The sequence below is a fragment of the Thunnus albacares genome, chromosome 11 (genome assembly GCF_914725855.1).
Source record: "Thunnus albacares chromosome 11, fThuAlb1.1, whole genome shotgun sequence".
Taxonomy (NCBI): domain Eukaryota; kingdom Metazoa; phylum Chordata; class Actinopteri; order Scombriformes; family Scombridae; genus Thunnus; species Thunnus albacares.
In genome coordinates, this window is record NC_058116.1 from 32,293,082 (window position 1) to 32,311,683 (window position 18,602).

Here is an 18,602-nt window from a genome sequence, read left to right on the forward strand (position 1 = left end):
CAGGTGTGTCTCCTCTCTCTCAGGTGTGTCTCTTCTCTCTCAGGTGCGTCTTCTCTCTCAGGTGCGTCTCCTCTCTCTCAGGTGTGTCTCTTCTCTCTCAGGTGTGTCTCCTCTCTCTCAGGTACGTCTCTTCTCTCTCAGGTGTGTCTCCTCTCTCTCAGGTGTGTCTCCTCTCTCTAAGGTGCGTCTCCTCTCTCTCAGGTGTGTCTCCTCTCTCTCAGGTGTGTCTCTTCTCTCTCAGGTGCGTCTTCTCTCTCAGGTGCGTCTCCTCTCTCTCAGGTGTGTCTCTTCTCTCTCAGGTGTGTCTCCTCTCTCAGGTGTGTCTCCTCTCTCTCAGGTGTGTCTCTTCTCTCTCAGGTGCGTCTCCTCTCCCTCAGGTGTGTCTCTTCTCTCTCAGGTGTGTCTCCTCTCTCAGGTGCGTCTCCTCTCTCTCAGGTGCGTCTCGTCTCTCTCAGTTGCGTCTCTTCTCTCTCAGGTGTGTCTCCTCTCTCTCAGGTACGTCTCCTCTCTCTCAGGTGTGTCTCTTCTCTCTCAGGTGTGTCTCTTCTCTCTCAGGTGTGTCTCTTCTCTCTCAGTGGCGTCTCCTCTCTCTCAGGTGTGTCTCTTCTCTCTCAGGTGCGTCTCTTCTCTCTCAGGTGTGTCTCTTCTCTCTCAGGTGCGTCTCCTCTCTCTCAGGTGTGTCTCTTCTCTCTCAGGTGCGTCTCCTCTCCCTCAGGTGTGTCTCTTCTCTCTCAGGTACGTCTCCTCTCTCTCAGGTGTGTCTCTTCTCTCTCAGGTACGTCTCCTCTCTCTCAGGTGTGTCTCTTCTCTCTCAGGTACGTCTCCTCTCTCTCAGGTGTGTCTCTTCTCTCTCAGGTGCGTCTCTTCTCTCTCAGGTGTGTCTCCTCTCTCTCAGTGGCGTCTCTTCTCTCTCAGGTACGTCTCCTCTCTCTCAGGTGTGTCTCTTCTCTCTCAGGTGCGTCTCCTCTCTCTCAGGTGTGTCTCTTCTCTCTCAGGTGCGTCTCCTCTCCCTCAGGTGTGTCTCTTCTCTCTCAGGTGTGTCTCCTCTCTCAGGTGCGTCTCCTCTCTCTCAGGTGCGTCTCGTCTCTCTCAGTTGCGTCTCTTCTCTCTCAGGTGTGTCTCCTCTCTCTCAGGTACGTCTCCTCTCTCTCAGGTGTGTCTCTTCTCTCTCAGGTGTGTCTCTTCTCTCTCAGGTGTGTCTCCTCTCTCTCAGGTACGTCTCCTCTCTCTCAGGTGTGTCTCCTCTCTCTCAGGTGTGTCTCTTCTCTCTCAGGTGCGTCTCGTCTCTCTCAGGTGCGTCTTCTCTCTCAGGTACGTCTCCTCTCTCTCAGGTGCGTCTCGTCTCTCTCAGTTGCATCTCTTCTCTCTCAGGTGCGTCTCCTCTCTCTCAGGTGCGTCTCTTCTCTCTCAGGTGCGTCTCCTCTCTCTCAGGTACGTCTCTTCTCTCTCAGGTACGTCTCTTCTCTCTCAGGTGCGTCTTCTCTCTCAGGTGTGTCTCCTCTCTCTCAGGTGCGTCTCTTCTCTCTCAGGTGCGTCTCCTCTCTCTCAGGTACGTCTCTTCTCTCTCAGGTACGTCTCGTCTCTCTCAGTTGCATCTCTTCTCTCTCAGGTGTGTCTCCTCTCTCTCAGGTGCGTCTCCTCTCTCTCAGGTACGTCTCTTCTCTCTCAGGTACGTCTCTTCTCTCTCAGGTGCGTCTTCTCTCTCAGGTGCGTCTCCTCTCTCTCAGGTGTGTCTCCTCTCTCTCAGGTGTGTCTCTTCTCTCTCAGGTGCGTCTCGTCTCTCTCAGGTGCGTCTTCTCTCTCAGGTACGTCTCCTCTCTCTCAGGTGCGTCTCGTCTCTCTCAGTTGCATCTCTTCTCTCTCAGGTGCGTCTCCTCTCTCTCAGGTGCGTCTCTTCTCTCTCAGGTGCGTCTCCTCTCTCTCAGGTACGTCTCTTCTCTCTCAGGTACGTCTCTTCTCTCTCAGGTGCGTCTTCTCTCTCAGGTGTGTCTCCTCTCTCTCAGGTGCGTCTCTTCTCTCTCAGGTGCGTCTCCTCTCTCTCAGGTACGTCTCTTCTCTCTCAGGTACGTCTCGTCTCTCTCAGTTGCATCTCTTCTCTCTCAGGTGTGTCTCCTCTCTCTCAGGTGCGTCTCCTCTCTCTCAGGTACGTCTCTTCTCTCTCAGGTACGTCTCTTCTCTCTCAGGTGCGTCTTCTCTCTCAGGTGCGTCTCCTCTCTCTCAGGTGTGTCTCTTCTCTCTCAGGTGTGTCTCCTCTCTCTCAGGTGCGTCTCCTCTCTCTCAGGTGTGTCTCCTCTCTCTCAGGTGCGTCTCCTCTCTCTCAGGTGCGTCTCCTCTCTCTCAGGTGCGTCTCCTCTCTCTCAGGTGCGTCTCCTCTCTCTCAGGTGCGTCTCCTCTCTCTCAGGTGTGTCTCCTCTCTCTCAGGTGTGTCTCCTCTCTCTAAGGTGCGTCTCCTCTCTCTCAGGTGTGTCTCCTCTCTCTCAGGTGTGTCTCTTCTCTCTCAGGTGCGTCTTCTCTCTCAGGTGCGTCTCCTCTCTCTCAGGTGTGTCTCTTCTCTCTCAGGTGTGTCTCCTCTCTCTCAGGTACGTCTCTTCTCTCTCAGGTGTGTCTCCTCTCTCTCAGGTGCGTCTCCTCTCTCTAAGGTGCGTCTCCTCTCTCTCAGGTGTGTCTCCTCTCTCTCAGGTGTGTCTCTTCTCTCTCAGGTGCGTCTTCTCTCTCAGGTGCGTCTCCTCTCTCTCAGGTGTGTCTCCTCTCTCTCAGGTGTGTCTCCTCTCTCTCAGGTGTGTCTCCTCTCTCTCAGGTGTGTCTCCTCTCTCTCAGGTGTGTCTCCTCTCTCTCAGGTGTGTCTCTTCTCTCTCAGGTGTGTCTCCTCTCTCAGGTGCGTCTCCTCTCTCTCAGGTGCGTCTTCTCTCTCTCAGGTGCGTCTCCTCTCTCTCAGGTGTGTCTCCTCTCTCTCAGGTGTGTCTCTTCTCTCTCAGGTGTGTCTCTTCTCTCTCAGGTGTGTCTCCTCTCTCTCAGGTGTGTCTCTTCTCTCTCAGGTGTGTCTCTTCTCACTCAGGTGTGTCTCCTCTCTCTCTCAGGTGCGTCTCCTCTCTCTCAGGTGTGTCTCTTCTCTCTCAGGTGTGTCTCGGCAGCCTCCGGTGTTTGTCAGCGCTCTGCAGGGCTGCTGGGTAACGGAGGGTCAGACCATCAGCCTGCAGGTCTCTGTGGAGGGAAGACCTGCTCCAGGTGTCAGCTGGATGCTCAACGGTCAGTATGATCATGTTTTCACTCTGTGGTGTGAAAGTTTCACATCCTCCAATCAATAACTGATAATGTCTGACAGTCAGGGAGTGATTTCCACTTCTGCACTGTGGAATATTAATACAGGGACTAATAATAAATCTGAAGCTCCATTCAGACATGATGAACATCACAGGAGGAACTGACAGGTCTGGTCTGTAATAGACATTCAGCAGGATAAAGCCAGAAGCCTCCCCAGGGGGGCGCTGGAGAGTTGAAGGTGAGGCAAAGATACTATGTGAGGTGAAGAAGAGTCAAAAATCCTTCTCAGAGTCATATTTCAGTCTAATGTGAACACACAGACATGAAACACATATTGATATCATTCAGTGTGACGAGGATATCATTATCTCTGACCTCCATCACCAATAAACCTCCATAAATCCATAAAACCAGAGAAAAAATAGGCTGCAGAACCTGCCTGAGAATCATCACGTTTTTAAGTTTTCTTCAGTAATCCAGTGTTAGTCGTCTGTACATCCATGTTACACTGCAAACAGGAGCTGCTAACAGCTGATTCACATGACTTTTAATGGAGACAAGTCATAATATTTAAGAAATATGATAAATATTTAATAACAGCAGCAGCTACCTGTAGCTGACGTTACAGCAGCACATCTGATGAGGTTTATTGGGTCTTTGTCTCCTGATGCTTCTTCTTGTCTCATTTTTCAGAGGATTGTTTTCTGAATTTAGTCCATAAATCTGTGACGTCAGATAACAGAGACAGAACGTTACTGAATGAACGACAGTTAAATCAACTTCTGAAGAAGATCATTGGCTGCTGGAGGAGACTGTTTGACCAATCAGTAGCTGTCGAGTGTGTTTCAACAGTCATTACTTCAGTTTTCTGTCTTTCACATTATTGTTTAGTTTTATTTGTTGATGAAAAGTGTTGAACACTTTGTTATAGTTGTAGTTGTCAAAGTTTATTTTCAGTGTTGTTTCTTTGTGATAAAAAGATTTTTCGTTCGTCTTCATCAGTGATGAATGATGGACGGTTCTCTCTAGAACGTAGCTGCTATGAAACTATTAGCAAATTTTAGTATTTGTTGTATTTGTAATATTAGTTTTATTTCTAAACTATACTATAACTACATAACAGGTTGTAGTGCTGCTGCTGATCTCTATCTGGTTACTATGAATGTTTATACTGAACGTGGTTCCTGCGGCGGGATCGCAGCTAAAGATCCTGAGCTCCTAAAATAGTTCCTGTAAACCTGTGATGAATATTGAAAGATGAAGCTCAGTGTGTGATGGACTGAAAGCTCCTGCAGAGGGCAGCACAGACTCTGAGGAGCTGATTCACTCTGAATGGAAGAGTTTGAAGGCAGAAAACAAATTGAGCTTCCTGTTAATATTTTTGAATTAATTCATTGACAGACTCACATATAAAGCTGTGTTGCATGTTGTCTGTTCTTTATTTATTTATTTATTTATTTATTAACCAAGCAGAAGAACAGAACAATCTGGTAAAGACCTCATAATGTGTCCAGACTGTATAACATAATGTAGATCCATACTTAATATAAATCAATCTACAACCAGTACCTACAAGAGCTTCCATGACAAGAGGGACCAGAACAAACAAAAACAAAGCAAAACAAACAAACAAAACAAGACATGACATCACAAAACAAAACATGATGAAACAAGACAGGACAAGGTAAGACATTTACATACTTCATGAACGGGAGTGAAACCTTACTGCTAGTGCATGTGGGACTTTATAAAACTCTGCAATAATGTTAAACGAGTGATGAAAAAAATCAATCTCAAACTCGGTGCTGTAATTTTATCTGCAAAGCACCAATCAGTGCTCAGCATGTAGAGAGGAGGACCAATCAGGTTCCTGACAAACTTAGTGAGAAGCAGATTTTTTACCTTTATTAGCCACCATGCTAGTCAGCTAACTTTCCAAGTTTAATTACACAGTTGCACAGCTGATAGCAGTAAGTACTGTTATATCAGTGATGAGTTACAGTAACAGCAGCTAACGCTACCTGCTGCTAACTGGGTTTATGTGTATTAAATTAAACTTGACTCCTGCAGCAGACACAGTAGCTGCGTTTACATGGACCCATGTAACCACCTCAATCAGAAGAGACTGATCGGAAGGAATTTTCAATTGGTTTGAGAGGGTCGGTGTAAACCTTTGATAATATTAGTGCCGAATAACCATGTAAACCATTAATCTGATCATTTCTCTCTGGTTGGAATAAATATATTCTTTCTGCGCATGTTTGCCCCACGTGGGGGGTAACATTAGGTGACGAATATAGACGTCACCCATTGGTTTCTCAAGAGTGGTTTTGAAGCTCAAAGTGAGCCGTCGCCATCTTGGCAGTGCCTGACTCCACCCGACTCCCAGCTAATCTAAAATGGGCAGAGAGGCGGCGCTGAGGAGGCCGAATGAAGCCTGGTTGCTGAAACAAGCCACCTAGCTCAAAGCAGCCATGTCATTTATTATGCATAACTTTACAGCTTGATGAAATTTAAATGAGTGACTTATAAAAAAATTCACCCCCGTACAGTTGTCATGAACAGGGAAATTAACTATAAAGACCAGGCTGTAAACATGTTTATTTCTGCTGTAAAGTTTGGCTTTTTAACATGGGGGTCTATGGGGACTGACTCGCTTTTGGAGCCTCAAGTGGCCGTTCAAGGAACTGCAGTTTTTGGAACTTAATTATTGGCTTCTTGTTTCACCCTGGAGGTTGCCACTTGTGTGTGTTCAGTTTAGACTCTTTGTCAGTGAATAAATGCTAAACCAAGTTCTTGTATCCTGCTTGTGAAGGGGGTTAGCCCCGAGGTTAGCGACAATGTGTTAGCCTAACCTGACCAGTTCACTTAACCAGCTCCTCTCATTGTACTGACAGTCTCAGCTGCTGCTAAACAGAGAGCGGAGGAATGTCTGGCTGCTGAGTCCGTCCTGATGTCCGTCCCTGATGTATTCATCATTTTTGTGCATGTCACACAGCTGTTCTGATTAAAAGCGTTGGCGCGTGTAAACACCAGAACGTGTTAGATCACGTCCCATGTGAACAGTTGACCCGAAATCTTTCTGTAACGTTAAAGTTAGAAAAATAGAAGTAAATTTGGGAGCATAAAAAAGACAAGAAAAGTTCTGAAATGAAGTGCGACAGGCAGATGGCAGCAAAAACCAAACAAAGTAGAACAAGAAGATAAAATATCAGTAACTGAATGGAGAAATATTTAGGGCCCGAGCTCAAAAGGCAGAGGACTACTGTTTTTCGTGTGTTTGCTCGTTTGTTTCTTTCTTAATTATTATGCCACTTAAACCCTAAATTTGACCCCGTAAACATGCTCAAAAACTCACCAAATTTGGCACGCACATCAGGTCAGGTGAAAAATGTGATAAAATGTAAAAATTAACCCCTAAAGTGCCAAAATGTGCTCTCTAGCGCTACCTATGGAACTAAAATGGCCGCTACAGCCCATAGGAATGTCGTAGAGAGATCAAACCAAAACTCAATTATTCGTCTCTTCAAAAACTACTAATCGTACACTGACACCCCTGACCTAAATCCAACAGGAAGTCCACAATCAGACTTTCAAAGTAAAACTTTGCTCCGATTTTGGACCCTGAACAAACGCTATCTCCTCCGAGGGCATTAATGGTATTGACTTCAAACTTTAATACATGACTTATCACACTGTGCTGAAAAAAAGTTGATAAAAACTTTGTAATAACTCGAACGGTTTAGATTTTATAAGCCCTGAAAGTTGCAGTGCCACATCACACCTTACAATGTAAACCAATGGGGAGGCAATCTATGGGCATGAACTTTGTGTCAAACAGAGGCTTCTGACGTCTAAACTATAAGTCTGACCACTTTCAAACCTGTATCAGTGGATTCGCCACGAAATTTCCTACTAAAATATGATTTTTAATGTAAGATTTGGCCAAAGTCATGGGATTTATGAGGATATTTCACGAGAAGCGTTCTCTAAAATCCTCCTCTCCAACTGCTCCTGGTGATGTCACTCCCTCAGTGCTGTGAAACATTCCGCAATACACACTCATTATAAAATCACAGGAGGAGCAAGAAAAGACTTTAAAACTCACACTCTAATATCTCAAAAACAGTAAAAGATAGAAAAAACATGTAAATTCAAGATTTGTAGGTCAAAGTCTCGTGACTCATTTAAAGTTCAAATGAAGTTTGTATCTAAAACTATGTGGAAGCAGTAAATGTTCAAAAAGGTGTGGGTTCGCTCACACTCTCCATTCAAATATATGAGTATTTTTCTGTGTCCAGCTGCAGTTAATTATTGTCCCTACACACCTGACAGTACACATGTCAATCAACAAAATAAAAGCACTCTAATAAGAAATATCCCTCATTTTTACAAAGCAAAATGATCTGATCCCGACGGGCCAGAGTGTGAGGTCCCGACCAACGCTGCTTGCAGCTTTAATTGTAAATGTTCTTTCTAACAAAAATTAGTTTCTATCTGAAATCATCAACCTCATTAATGTCTTCCAGTGTCTCAAATGAAGGAGGAAATAAAAGCTCATTAAATCAGGTGGCGCCATCTTATCATAAATGATGATGATTGATAACCACCTTAAACTTTTCTCATGAGATCAGAATCTCATAATTACAAGAAAACTATCTCATAATTATGACTTACTATCTCATAATTGCAAGATCTCTTCTCATAATTATGAGATCTTTTCTTGTAATGATATGACAGTAAGTCATAATTATGAGATAAAGCCTCTGATTAGTTGTTTCATTGGTGAATGTAATGAGCTTCTGTCCTCCTCCTCCTCTGTGACGGTCGACTGTTCACTATGAACACATTTACACGTCATAACAGCCACTTCCTATCAACCATAAATCAGCTGACTCCCTGCAAGAAACACAAACTTGTTTTCCTTTTTCCTGCAGAACAACTAAACAGTTTCAGTAATAGTTTTAGCCGATGAGCCATCGTTGGATGTTTACATTTTTTTCAAATAAAAATGACTAGAATGTTATTTTCTACATTTCTTCTTTGTTTCTGCTTATACAGAAAAATGAACTGAACTTTTGTGCACAGTTACACCCTGAAACATGATCGAACATTACGACACAGAAGAAAAAGAAAGAGGAGAAAGTGCAGTAAAGACTTTACAGAGTAGAAACAGTAGAATCAGTGAAGAGTGAAGAATAGAAGCAGCAGACAGAGAGAGAGAGAGAGAGAGAGCTGCAGCGCCGTACAACCGTTAAACAAATATGAGAGCTGGAAACCATATAAAGACAAAACATGCTGCTGCAGCGGACACACACACACACACACACACACACACACACACACACACACACACACACACACACACACACACTCCCCCGGTCGATGCCCTTCTTGGGTCGGCTTCAGTGTTTCTGTGTCTTCATCTCAGCAGCGACCACACAGAGAAAAATCCAATTAAATCATTTATTTTATTTTTCTTTGTTTGTTTTCTCTTAAAGATCCAGACGTGTTTTAAAGTAAAATAAGTTTTAAAGAGTTCACAGTTTTTTTTTAAGTCATTTCTCCTTTTTGGAAGTTTTGAAACTTTGACCATCTGACATCAGAACAGGATTTTTTTTAAATAACAGAAAACCACTAAAAGCAGATGATGAACCTTTAAGAAATAAAATACAATAATAATAAAGTTAAACAGAACCAACTATCTAACACAAAACAACTCCTAACTAATCTCTAATGAAAGAAAAGACATTTTATAAACCTAACTCCCCTCTACTGCTTCTAGAGTTTATTTAGTCTTAACTATTTATAAGCTACATCGTCTCGTAGGCCGCTTTAGCATCCTGCTAAGCTAACACAGACTAATTAGCTACCAATGCTAGCGACGATCCCCGGCGCCACCTGGAAACCCTGGACGCTAAGTAGTCCGGCGTCTTGGGCCAGCCAATCCCCGGCGGCGGCCGCGGCGGCACAGAGGGACAGCTGATCCGGGCCGGAACCAGCACCTGTCAATAAACACAGATCCAATACAGTAAAGACAGAGCTCCCACTCTGCTGTGAAAACGTTGCACAATAACACACAAACTAAACACGTGCTTTCAGATTTACAATCAGATGCAGGTCCAGTCTTACATTTCCCATAATGCAACTGGGTCTTTCATTAGAGCCTCCTGTCTGTGACCCTTATGACATCACTGTGACATCATCAGAGTTCATCAGTGGAGTACACCTTTAAAAACACAATGTGATGATGATGATGATGATGATGACGTCATCTCCTTCCTCCCTCAGACGGGCCCGTTCCTGCTGCCGCCGCCGCTCGGTCCTCGTGCGTCGGGGGCGTGGCCACGCTGACCATCCAGCGTGCGTCCCGGCGTGACGAAGGCGTGTACGTGTGCGTGGCGGAGAACAGCCACGGCAGAGCGGAGTGCAGCGCCAGAGTCCAGGTCAAAGGTCAGCGCTCAGATCCGTGTTGTTGTTGTTGTTTATTAGTGAGTATTGATCAGTATTGATTTGAGTGTTTCTGTTGTTCTATCAGCTGATTTTATATTCTTCATGCTCGATGATCGGAAACTATTTCTGTCACTTTTTATCTGAGTTTAGTTTGTTTTAAACCAGCAGTGAGTCATCAGATGAACATGAAAGCTGTTTTTCTTGCTGTAATCATTCCTCCTGTTTATACTGAAGAAGAAGATCCCTTCATAACGCACTTACAATGGAAGTTTATCTGAAAGTTTATCTGAAGCTAATATGAAAGTAGACATCCGTCAACGTCAGATCTTCTACAGATCGTCTCTTCTCTCAGGTGTCAAACACTTGATTTTTAAAATACTGCTGTTGGGTTTATTATAAAGCACTGACTGGTTTAAGGCCAACATTAACATTTCTGATCTGCTGCCACGTTATGAAGCATCCAGCAGACCTCTCTCAGGTGGTCTGGATCAGGTCTGCTTTCTGTCCTCCAGAGTCAAAACTTAAACCCGGAGACGCAGCGTTCAGGTCTGCTGCAACTCTCAGTTCTGTTGAATCACAGCTGAAGACTTTTCTGTTCCCCTTCTTATTAAATCAAGTAATTATTCATTTATTACGCTGTACTGTCTTACTCTGTTCTAGCTTATTTTTATCACCAATTTAACACTATTTAATTGTATTTAAACATCTTTTTATATTGTGTTACATTCAGTCTTGATGCCTTTAAACTTTTATGTGAAGCACTCTTTTTGTTACTTCAGGGAAACACGAGGAAGCACAAAGACTGTAAATGTGTTTTTGGCCTCCATCACTTCCATTGAAAGCACATTTGAAGGATCTTTTAATATCCAGTATGAACAGGAGGAATGATTACAGCGAGGAAAAACCTCTTTCACTGTTACTATGGACACCTGACTGCTGGTTTATGACAGACTTAAATCACTGTGAACCCTCCTTTAACTCAAGATGCATCTGTCTTAAATGGAACAACATGTGTGAATCTGTGAAATCAGCATCTGAGCTTAAAATACTCTCAGGCTGCTGAGTCTGAAGAAACGTTGGAGCGAGCGAGCAGTGAACGCAGCGTCGGTCGGCCAATCATCCATCAGCACGTGAAGACGGCGGTGAAGAACAGAGAAGATGATCACAGCTTTATAAGGAGAATCAGTCTGAGGGAAGAAAATCCTCCCCGCAGCAGGAAATCCCCCGACTGGACACACACACACACACACACACACACACACACACACACACACACTGGGATCTGTGTGTAAATAACAGGAGATTCCCACAGACTGACCCACTCGACCTTCAGAGTTTAACAACCTCATCATGTCCATGTGTGGACAATAAAGTTTCTGCTCTTCAGAAAAAAAACCATCATCATCATCATCATCATCATCATCTCCTCTGTGAGAAGCTGCAGTCACGTCTGATCTTTAACATCAGTATCTGCTCAGACTGAAAGCTGATCAGATGGATGGATCCGCCTGCTCTTCTTCATGGCTGGTTAACAAATCGTTATGTTTTGTTTAACTGCCACCAACAGGTTTTAACGGTCTGTTAACGCTCACACTGAACGTTTACCCCCCCGAACAGGTTCTTCTTCTTCTTCTTTGTATGGATTTCCTGCAGACCTGAAGCCTTTGCTCGGAGCCAGGACCTTCCAGATAAGGAGTCTGGGGGGTGTTGCCCTTCACGCTACCTCAGACCCAAGCTAACGCTAGCTTACTCGGGCTAACGTTAGCTGATCATTGACTTTAGGATGAAAAGGGAGGAAGTTGCTCCTGTTTTTATTGAGGGTCAAGAGGTGGATATTATCCATTCTTACAAATATCTGCGTGAACATTTGGCCAAAAACTAAACTGGATGGAAAATACCAACATGGTCCTGAAACGGCTCAGGAGAGAAATACTTCATGTTATGGAATTTTCCATCTTTAGGGGTCAAAACTGAGCCTTGAGGTCATGCTGTAATTCTTAAAGCTGTCTGTGATGTTTTGGTGATGAAGAGTATATCATCAGCATCGCCATGGTGAGTCAAGGCCAGAGAGGAACCTTCTAGACAACACAGATGTGTTGACGATGACCTTGAGGCTCAATGCAACGTGACTGAAGTGACATAAACTCAAGAAAAAGGTCTGATTGTAAGAAAGTCAAAAGTGGGCATTGACCGAAAACTACATTTCCCACAATGCATGCCAATTATGTAACCCATGAAGTGACAGTATCCCGCCGCTAGACTGCGATGTATCAACATCAATGCAGTTTCCCCAACAAGTGGAATTGAGAAATATAAATAATGACCCCAAAAAATGTCCAGAAAGAGAAAAACTGATGCAGACGGAAGGCAGTTTCAAGAAAGACGAGAAGAAGAAAACATGTTTGTCTTTTGTGTCATGAGGCGTCTGTGGTGAAAGAGAACGATCCACCAAACACAGAGCGAAGGATGCCAAAAATATTCTGCTTCTCTCAACTATGACAGAAAAGTTTTGAACAAAGTTAACGTCATAACTTGTGTTAAATGTTATTTTTCTTTCTTCTCTCGGATAGTTTGATGGTTGATTGATGGAGTCATGTAGGTTTCATAACCTGACAAATTAAAAAGATTTATGTTATAAAACAAAGCAACAAGCAAACGTACTTTTTTACATCTATGCAAATATATATATATAATATTTGTAACTTGAATAAGTAATACATTTATTCTACATGACATTTAGTTACATTTAAAAGTTCCATCTGGCCCTTTGAGGGCCCTCGGTGGAGATGAGTTTGACACTCGTGTTGGAGGCCGATCTGCTCGTGTTAAAGACTAAAGAGACATCATCCGAGTTACAACAACTTCGCTGTTTATGATTCTCCTTGATCAAGTAACTTCAATAAACATCTTCAGCCTTCAGACATCAAAGCCTCCCGTGTGCTTCTCTCCACTGAAGTGTTGACCATCGCTCACAAATATCCACAACACTTCAAGCTTTTACCAGAGCATCATAACCGGAGTCCTTTCTTCTTCTTCGTGTTGTTGGTTGGTTGTTGGAGTATTAAGTGGCCTTTATGATTATGTATTACTGCCGGCTGTATTCATGCATTACTTCTCCATGCGTCTGTCGTCTTTCAGACTGTTTTAACTGTTTTATTCAGGCTTGATTACTTGTGGTATGTGTTTGGCATGTGGTGACTATCGTAGTTTCCTCTTTGGGGATCAATAAAGTCTATCTATATACTTTATACGGGGCAGGTATCGCAATCAAGTAACGTTAAACTAAGTGAATATTACAACAACAGTCTGACTCACACAGCAGACATCAAAGCTACTATAAGTCTTCAAATCTTATTAACGGAGCAATAATCTCCAAAATGACCAGCAGCACACTTATTAGAGGATCTGGATTTACAGATTGAGACCTGAATGACTCTGACGTGAAGCTGCTGAGTGCTCGCCTCCCATTCGCTGCCTCTCACAGGGGGGCGTCGACAGTTCTGATAAAGTTCTATTCAAACAACATGTCTGCGCCCTCAAAGTTGTTGTCAACCATAAATAAATAAATATATACCACGCATGTATCAAGAGCTGAGATGGCGCCGCCGCCGCTCGCCAGTTTCTCCTGGTGGCCGCTCGCAGTATTGCAGCGCAAAAAAAAAAAAATCTCCTGCAGCACAGAAAGTATTTTGCCTGCAGACGTCCGTTATTAAAGAGACGTCTGCAAAACTGTTGACAGGTGTGTGTGTGTGTGTGTGTGTGTGTGTGTCCGTTTATGTTAGAGAGAGCATGTGTGATCATCAGTCTGGTCCTGACTCGTCCTCACCATATATGGAGTTTGGGTTTCCTTTTCTCTCTTGCAATATCTGACAGAGACACGTGTGTGATGTATGTGTGTGTGTGTGTGTGTGTGTGTATGTGTGTGTGGGGGGGTAACGTGTGTGCATGTATAAGCGCACGTGTGAGTATGAATACACAGTATTTCTGCTGTGTACGAGTGTATGAGTGTGTGTGCTAAATGGTAAGTCTTTGTGTTCTGTGTACATATCAGACATGCCTGAGAGGACACACACACACACACACACACACACACACACACACACACACACTGTCTCACTGCCTGTGTGTGTGTGTGTGTGTTATTAGCTGATATACACACTCCAGTCCTCACAGTTTACACAGAAAAACAGACACACAGACAGAGGAAGCAGAAAATATTTAATGTAATAAAGTAATCATACTATAATAAATAAACACAAATAATGAAAGTGTGTAAACAGAACACAGAGTCACATGGTTTGTTTCCTGTGAACTGAACACGGTGGACGCACAGAAGCTCATATAACATCATCAAAGTCCACATTTATACTAGAACTAATTTTTACGAGAAGGCGTTTATACGAGAACTCACCGGGCTGCGAGTCAGAAGTTCTGCTGAGTATTTGTACTTGTGCTACGATCAGATACGTCACACAAACGAGCCTCGTGGTGACCACGCCTCCGCAGAAGCCTGCGTGGTAGTGACGCGTTGCTTAAATGTGTTTCTTAAAAACTGTATAATGAGCACATTTCCTGTGTACTACCAAAATTACATAACTCTTTCAAAGTAATATAGTTATAAAGAATTAACAGTTACACAGCAGCTGCTTTTAGGAAATTACTGAAAAAAAGCTAATTGCTAATATATCATATAACAGACAAAACTGCACACTAAAAAACGTGAATTTTCTGTCAGTTAAAGAGTCTCATTTATTAAAATTTTTTTCAAATTAATAACTAGATATGAACCCAATTATAATGAATCAGCACTGACCAACTAAACCATTTTAAAGAGGCCATATTATGACCCTTTTCCACAAGTTAACACAGTTCCCCGAGGTCTTAATAAAACGTATCTGACCTGCTTTGGTCAAAATACCAAAAGGATGAAGCAGCACAGCAGCCTTCTCCTCCTGTCTGAACAGCCCCGTTCACATCGGCCCGTTTCACTGTAAATAAACTGAGATTTTACTCTGATTTAATTGAAATAATCAGATCAGAAGGATACAGATTAACTACATCATTATATTGTTTGTAAAAAGCCTGAATTCATGCTTTGTCAGGCAAGATGACAAGCAAACAACTGTTAAAATGCTTCTGAATGGAGTTCAGATCGATCAGAGCTAAGCTAACATTGTAGCACACTCAAAACAACGTCCCCTAAAGGCATAAATACGGCGGCGACGTTGTTGTTTATACATATAGATATCTACATACTGTGCAACATTAACATTATATAAACTCATCGGCATTTAAGATGTTTATTATTGATGACAGCAGCTGAGGTGGTGTGTGTGTGACTCTGGTGTTAGCTTAGCGCCGGTTAGCCTGAGAAGCGAGATTGAAGATAAATCCACCAAACTTTTAAAAAACAAACTTTCGCTCAGATCAGAGCAGAATCAGGTGTTAAATCCACCAGAAGACAGAAGACAGCAGGACTCTTCGGCTCTGCTCCGCCATATGCAAATTATTCACCCTCAGCTTAGTTTAGCTTACGTTAGCTTCGCCCCCATGTGATGTAAGAAGGGGCATCAAATCTGAATGGCTTGTTGAATCACATGACTGACTGGGTGGTCTTATTTCACAGCTTGTGTGTCAGTCGGTTCATCAGAGACCCAAATATATAAACACAAGCACTCAAAAAGTATGGCCCCTTATTACATTACATATTAGGTATAATATGTAATTATTCCACATTAAAATGTCTAAAAACACTGTTTCATTTGGTCGCCTGTCAATGACGTCATACCTCCTCTACCAAAGAGTAAACACGCACCAGATGCATACGGCGGCGCTGTGTTTGTCCACTACAATGGCGTCTACCAAAGAGTAACTTACACACATACAAGATAATACATCAGCGTTGTGGTTGTTCCACACAAACTGTTATAAATTGACTTTTATTCAGTTTTAAGCCACATTTTCATGATAAATTTAGTTGTTTTTAACTATATCTTTTAGCCGGAAGAAGGATTTTAGTCATTGGACGTCTGGATCTTAAGTTATCAGAGAAATAAACTGGACAAACGTTAGCAGCAGCTCGGCTAACAGCCCCTCCAGGAAGTCCGGTGGTCACCAAACATCGATCGTCGGAGAGAAACACTGATTTTTTAGGTGAAACAGTTTTATTCAGTGTTTTTACCTGTAATCTCCGGGTCTGTTTGTTCTGGAGAGGAGGAGACCTCTGCGGGTAAAAACATCCTGAATGATGAACACTGGAGTAATCCTATCCTGGTGAAGCTGGTTATTTAACGACGAAGACAACAACTCCCATGATCCCTTGCTACTTCACACCGTCATCACACTCCGTCTTTTGTTATTGTTTTGATTGAGACGCCTAGCGGCTGAAATTACATATTGTGCGTTTAACACTTTTTTCTGTTTTTTCTTATTATTTGTACCAAGTTGCACCATCTGTAAAATTAATTATTAAATACCTGCAAATTATTCGGAAAATTTCCAGGAAATGAATATAAATGTAAATGATGTGTAAAATAAAGACTTGTTAATTGAAGACTGTTTGTATTTTGCTGCATCTGGTTTTAATTGATTGATGCGTAAATCTGCACTTTGATGTTATAACGAGTTTGAACTCAGGAACAGCTAACGAGACGTGAGACTGGGCAGATGTTTGATGTGTCGTTTTCTTCTTCACGTGTTGTCGTGTTGCAGGCAGACCGCAGGGTCGCAGGTCAGAGGTCACAGAGGCCACCAGAGGAGTGTGTGAGGCTCCTCGCTTCACCGGCGGCCTGACGGACCTGAAGGTGATGGACGGCAGCAGGGTTACCATGACGGTGGAGCTGACCGGTACGACTGTGTGTGTGTGTTTATGTGCTCAGTGTGTGTGTGTGTGTGTGTTTATGTGCTCAGTGTGTGTGTGTTTATGCGTTCAGTGTGTGTGTGTGTGTTGAGCTGTGGTATTTCCTGTCAGATCTCCAGGGAGATGGTGGAGATGAGATGAGGACAGATTCACTCTGGACGATTCCTGCCTCTTCATTTCCTCTGTGTGTGTGTGTGTGTGTGTGTGTGTGTGTGTGTGTGTGTGATACTTGTATGTCTATCTTTGTGGGGACCGAGTTGAGTGTTAGATGCGGGCAGTGAGCGGTCCTTACTGTGGGACAAACCTTCAGAGGTTGTTCAGCTTGGTTTTAGGGTTCAGTTTAGGGTTTAGGGGCTCTATCGTATCAATGAGAGTCCTCACAAGGGTAGAAGTATAAATGTGTGTGTGTGTGTGTGTGTGTGTGTGTGTGTGTTCTGGTTCTTGTTCAGCAGATCTGACAGCAGTTTGCCTGAAATATAAGTTGAGTTACTATAGAAGTGAACTATAGCTGAAGCCTCCATATTATTAACCCAGAGTGTGTGTGTGTGTGTGTGTGTGTGTGTGTGTGAATATGTGTGTGTGTATGTGTTTGTGTGTTTGTGTGTGTGTGTGTGTGTGTGTGTGTGTGTGTGTGTTACATAATGATTTTCCACAGAGGGTTTTTTCTCCATATAAGCTGCTGTCTGATCTCTGCTTTCACTCATCAAACTGTTTCTGAAGGTTTGCTCTTTATTTTCAGATAACGACTTCTCAGGAAGATAATAATAATTGATAACACTTTACTTTATAGGTACCTTCGTTTGAAACTCATTTCCTGGAAGTTTTCGGAGTAATTTGCAGGTATTTAACGGTTACAGATGCAGGTACGAACTATAAGAACCCACTCGTTATATTTAGATTAATATGTATTTGTTAATTTGCAAAGATTCTTAATAAATTACAAACTTAACAATTCTTTAACTGACAGAATATATTTAGTTTTCAGTGTGTAGTTTTGTGTGTCAAACTACATATTAGCATATTAAGTTGTTTAATATTTTAATAATAAGAAATCAATACTTTCCTAAAAGCAGCTGCTGTGTAACTGTTAATTCTTGGTATTATAAGTTTATGAGAACTGTGCCTTGTATGCTAATGCTAACACATGGAGAATGTATTTATTTATTTTTGCTAACACACAAAACTACACTCTGAAAAAAGTATTTTTTGTTAGTTAAACAATTTATTAAGATTTTTTTGCAAATTAACAGCTGCATATGAACCCAGATATGAGTGGGCACGTACCTACTGAACCCGTTTTTACTGTTTTTGTCTTATAATTTGTACCAAATTGCGCCACTCTCTCTGTAAAACGCTAAAAAGTAACTGTTTAATACCTGCAAATTACACATAAAACATCAGGAAATTCATATAAAAATCAAAGGACCTGTAAAACAAACTGTTACCTAATAATTATATAATTATAATAATCTCTCGCCACAGATGAAGTTTGATTTTAAAGGAGCGTTCCAGTGCATCACACTTAAAGCTATAATATGTAATTATTCCACATTAAAATGTCTAAAAACAACTAGACCTATGTTATATATGTTGTTGAGTTGTGTACTTACATTATCCCAAATGTTTCCAACAATGTTCAAACTCAGAGAAATCTGTAATTTAATCAAAGTAACGGACCGTTTCATTTGGTCGCCTGTCGATGGCGTCATACCTCCTCTACCAAAGAGTAAACACGCACCAGATGCATACGGCGGCGCTGTGTTTGTCCGCTACAATGGCGTCTACCAAAGAGTAACTTACACACATACAAGATAATACATCGGCGTTGTGGTTGTTCCACACAAACTGTTATAAATTGACTTTTATTCAGTTTTAAGCCACATTTTCATGATAAATTTAGGTGGTTTTTAACTATATCTTTTAGTCGGAAGAAGGATTTTAGTCATTGGACGTCTGGATCTTAAGTTATCAGAGAAATAAACTGGACAAACGTTAGCAGCAGCTCGGCTAACAGCCCCTCCAGGAGGAG

General features: G+C 42.6%; 1 protein-coding gene across 1 annotated transcript in view; it reads left to right on the top strand.

Annotated features, from left to right (window-relative positions):
• Positions 1-18,602, top strand: part of mylka (myosin, light chain kinase a) — an 81,724-nt gene that overhangs the window by 15,016 nt on the left and 48,106 nt on the right. The window contains exons 11-13 of the mRNA XM_044366602.1: positions 3,118-3,246; positions 9,553-9,714; positions 16,426-16,560. Coding sequence (XP_044222537.1) covers positions 3,118-3,246; positions 9,553-9,714; positions 16,426-16,560 — 426 coding nt within the window. The remainder of the gene's footprint in view (positions 1-3,117; positions 3,247-9,552; positions 9,715-16,425; positions 16,561-18,602) is intronic.